Raw genomic sequence first — 3,375 nt, forward strand, 5'->3', positions numbered from 1 at the left:
GCACTATTCAGGCCCTCAGATGAGTGTGCACAGCCTCCCCTGCACTATTCAGGCCCTCACAGATGAGTGTGCACAGCCTCCCCTGCACTATTCAGGCCCTCAGATGAGTGTGCACAGCCTCCCCTGAGCTGTTCAGGCCCTCACAGATGAGTGTGCACAGCCTTCCCTGCACTATTCAGGTCCTCACAGAGAAACTTTTCTTTTACAAAGGATATTTTATACAAAGTTTAAAAATTGAAACTAAAACCCACCATGGATCCTGATAGCTAAAGAAGACCATAGGTCACACCCTGGCCTACATTCTTATTTGATTATTTTCATGTTTCTCTGTTTATCTGCAGTTCCCGTCCCACAGGCAGAGGGGTAGAAGGACTCGCCAGAGTTGGGTCCCGAGCAGCGCTCTCCTTTGCCTTTGCTTTCTTACGGAGGGCCTGGCGTTCAGGTACGTGTGTAGTCATCCTCTTCCCTTCATAGATGGGAGTTTTGAGTTCCCTGAGCAATTCTGCCCCAGCAGGTTCCTTGTTGGCCACCTACTAACTAGACTGCCAGGTCCCTGAGGCCCTCTCGGGGGATTTTCAGAGTCGTTTAATCTTTGTAGATGTCTTCATTCTCTTCACCTTGAGTTCTTCTTTGTAAGATCAGAGGCTATAGGGTCTTTGAGTTTTCAGGTCTATGGTTTGTTTGTTTGTTTTGGTTTTTCAAGAGAAGGTTTCTCTGTAGCTTTGGAGCCTGTCCGGGAACTAGCTCTCGTAGACCAGGTTAGCCTCGAACTCACAGAGATCCACCTGCCTCTGCCTCCTGAGTGCTGGGATTAAAGGTGTGTGCCACCACTGCCCGGCTTCAGGTCTGTGTTTTTAAGAAGTGTTCATTTATTACAAACCCACCATTCACTGTTTAATGACTTAGTAAGAAGTTATCAGTAGAGCACCCGTAATCTGAAAATATGCAATCTGAAATCTTCCAAAATCTCAAGTCTTGTGACTCATGATCTCATAAGTAGAGAAACTCACTAACCTCATGAGATAGGTTGCTGCCAGAATGCAGCCACACCAAAGATGCTGCATGAGAAACCTCTAGTTTCTGTGTGTGAGATGTATATGGATCCGGGGACATGGACACACACACACACACACACACACCCCGACACTCCATATTTCAGGTAAGAGACACTCAGTCTGTCTCACACATACTGCTTATGTGAGAGATATCAAAGGTGGACTGGGATTTCTGCAGCTGTGGTACAGTTTGACCCATCGCGTGAAGAATCTCCTGACTGTCTTTCACTTGAGGGGTTGGAGGCTCAGTGGGAGTGACTAGAACACTGCTTGTCAGCAATGCTTGTGTGTTGCTCAGGTGAGGATGCGGATCTCTGCAGTGAGCTCTTGCAAGAGTCCCTGGATGCCCTTCGAGCTCTTCCTGAGGCCTCTCTCTTTGACGAGAGCACGGTATCATCTGTGTGGTTGGAGGTGGTAGAGAGAGCCACGAGGTTCCTCAGATCTGTTGTGACTGGGTGAGTTTGCATTTTCCTTGCTTTTCTCTGGAATAGCTCCAGTGTGCTTGAGCCTCGTTCTCATTTCTTCTTATTGACTAGGTTTTGCTGCTGAGATTTTAGCATGCTTTCAAGTTCTTGCTATTCACATTAACTTTTTTTTTTTTTTGAGACAAGTTTTCTCTGTGTAACAGCCCTAGCTGTCCTAGAACTTGCTTTGTAGACCAGGTTGGCCTCTCACAAAGATCTGTCTGTCTCCTGACTGATGGAATTAAAAGCATGTGCTACTATACCCAGCTTCAAAATTGTTTTTGCACATTTCATTTATTTGTTTTGTGTGTGTGTGTGTGTGTGTGTGTGTGTGTGTGTTAGTTTTGGCAGTAAGTGCTTTACCTGCTGAGCCAGCTCTCTGGCCCACTCTCAGTTTTTTAGATGATTTAATTTATGATGATTGTGAGTCAAGAAGCTGTCGCATTGAATGTGATGGAAAATGCTAGACCTTTTTTTTTGTTATTCGCTGTTTTCTGGACGTATTTGTTGATCTGCCCATCATAATTTGAGCACTTCTTGTGTGCCTCCTGGTGTTAATGAAGAGCCACTGTTTTCGAGATTGTGTTTGCCTGTAAGTCTTGTAGATAATATATGAGTACATGGCTACTCAAACAAAATGTTCTGACTAGTGCAGGGTCTGTAGCTCAGTAGGAAAGCAGTTGCTGAGCATGTACAACCTGGTTTCGTCCTTCTCACTGCAGAAAAGAAATGTGTAAACCTGTTTGTTAGTTTACTATTGCTGTAACAAGAACCTCCATCAACTGAACATAAGGAGGAAGGGTTTTGGCTGCTGGTTTCAGAGACTTCAGTCTGTGATCACTTGGCCCTGTAGCTTTGGACCTGTGTCAGCAGGGTTCACCATGGAGGAGCCTGTCCTTTCATGGCAGCCACTAAATAAAGAGAGAAAGAGGAAATGTCAGGTTATAGTTTTGTCTTCAACAGTGTACCAGCAATGACTAACTTTTGGACTAGACTCTACCTTCTAAGTGGTCTGTCACTTTTCCATAATGTCATGGATTTGGGACTAGCCAGCAAGTACACAGGTGTTGGGCAGATGTTTATGATCCAAATTCTAGCATATAGCTATACTCTTATTTTTTGTATATGATTTTGATCGGAATGGGAGTTTTTCAGCAGCTGTACCCCTCCTTAGACAAACTGGGAGTCCTAGACTACTTGGTGGTCCCCTGCTCTGAGGCAGTTGCTATGTTGAATTTAGTGTTACACAATTGGCATAACATACTGTAGTCCAGAACTCTGAATTCAAGTGATCCTTAGCTCCTTGGTAGTTGTGACTATAGGTGTGTGTTTCTGCTCCTGGCTTCAATATGAATCTGTAGTTACATTTTTTAATGCGAAGAAAATAATACAAAATTAAGTACAGACACATAGAAGGAAAGCTAGGGTGCTCTTGTGTCTTCAACAGAAGTCATTACTATTTATTCCTATGATCGACAGGGATGCCTTTAGTCTCTTGCACATGAGCCATGAGTCTCTCTCCAAGGTTTGCTGGTGCAGGCTTTGCTGTAGGATTTTAAAGCTAAAGCCCTGAAAATAGCCTTGGAATTAAGTTTAAAAAACCAGTTTCAGTTATAGCCTCCCCTTTCCAATTTTAGGTCAGGGAATTTGTTATTTATTATCGAGCACAAAGTTCAAATATTTCTCTGATGTGAAATATAAATATGCATAGACAAGTGCCTTTAGATTCTCCGGTGGCTTCAAAAATTAATTCTCCAATTTTGTATGGGACAGTTGATGATATATTTTATTCAGATTGAAAAAGTGCCCACCCAAAACCCCACATCCCTCCCTTCCCTCCCTCCCTCCCTCCCTCC

The 3,375-nt window shown here is 43.8% G+C and overlaps 1 protein-coding gene across 2 annotated transcripts in view; it reads left to right on the top strand.

Moving 5' to 3' along the window:
• The window catches only part of LOC101996525 (E3 ubiquitin-protein ligase HERC2), a 160,101-nt gene that overhangs the window by 20,617 nt on the left and 136,109 nt on the right, over nucleotides 1-3,375 (top strand). For both annotated transcript variants that reach the window (XM_005357814.3, XM_026784298.1), the window contains exons 6-7: nucleotides 342-442; nucleotides 1,354-1,510. In XM_005357814.3, the coding sequence (XP_005357871.1) occupies nucleotides 342-442; nucleotides 1,354-1,510 (258 nt within the window). The remainder of the gene's footprint in view (nucleotides 1-341; nucleotides 443-1,353; nucleotides 1,511-3,375) is intronic.

Source organism: Microtus ochrogaster, chromosome 22 (genome assembly GCF_000317375.1).
Source record: "Microtus ochrogaster isolate Prairie Vole_2 chromosome 22, MicOch1.0, whole genome shotgun sequence".
NCBI lineage: Eukaryota > Metazoa > Chordata > Mammalia > Rodentia > Cricetidae > Microtus > Microtus ochrogaster.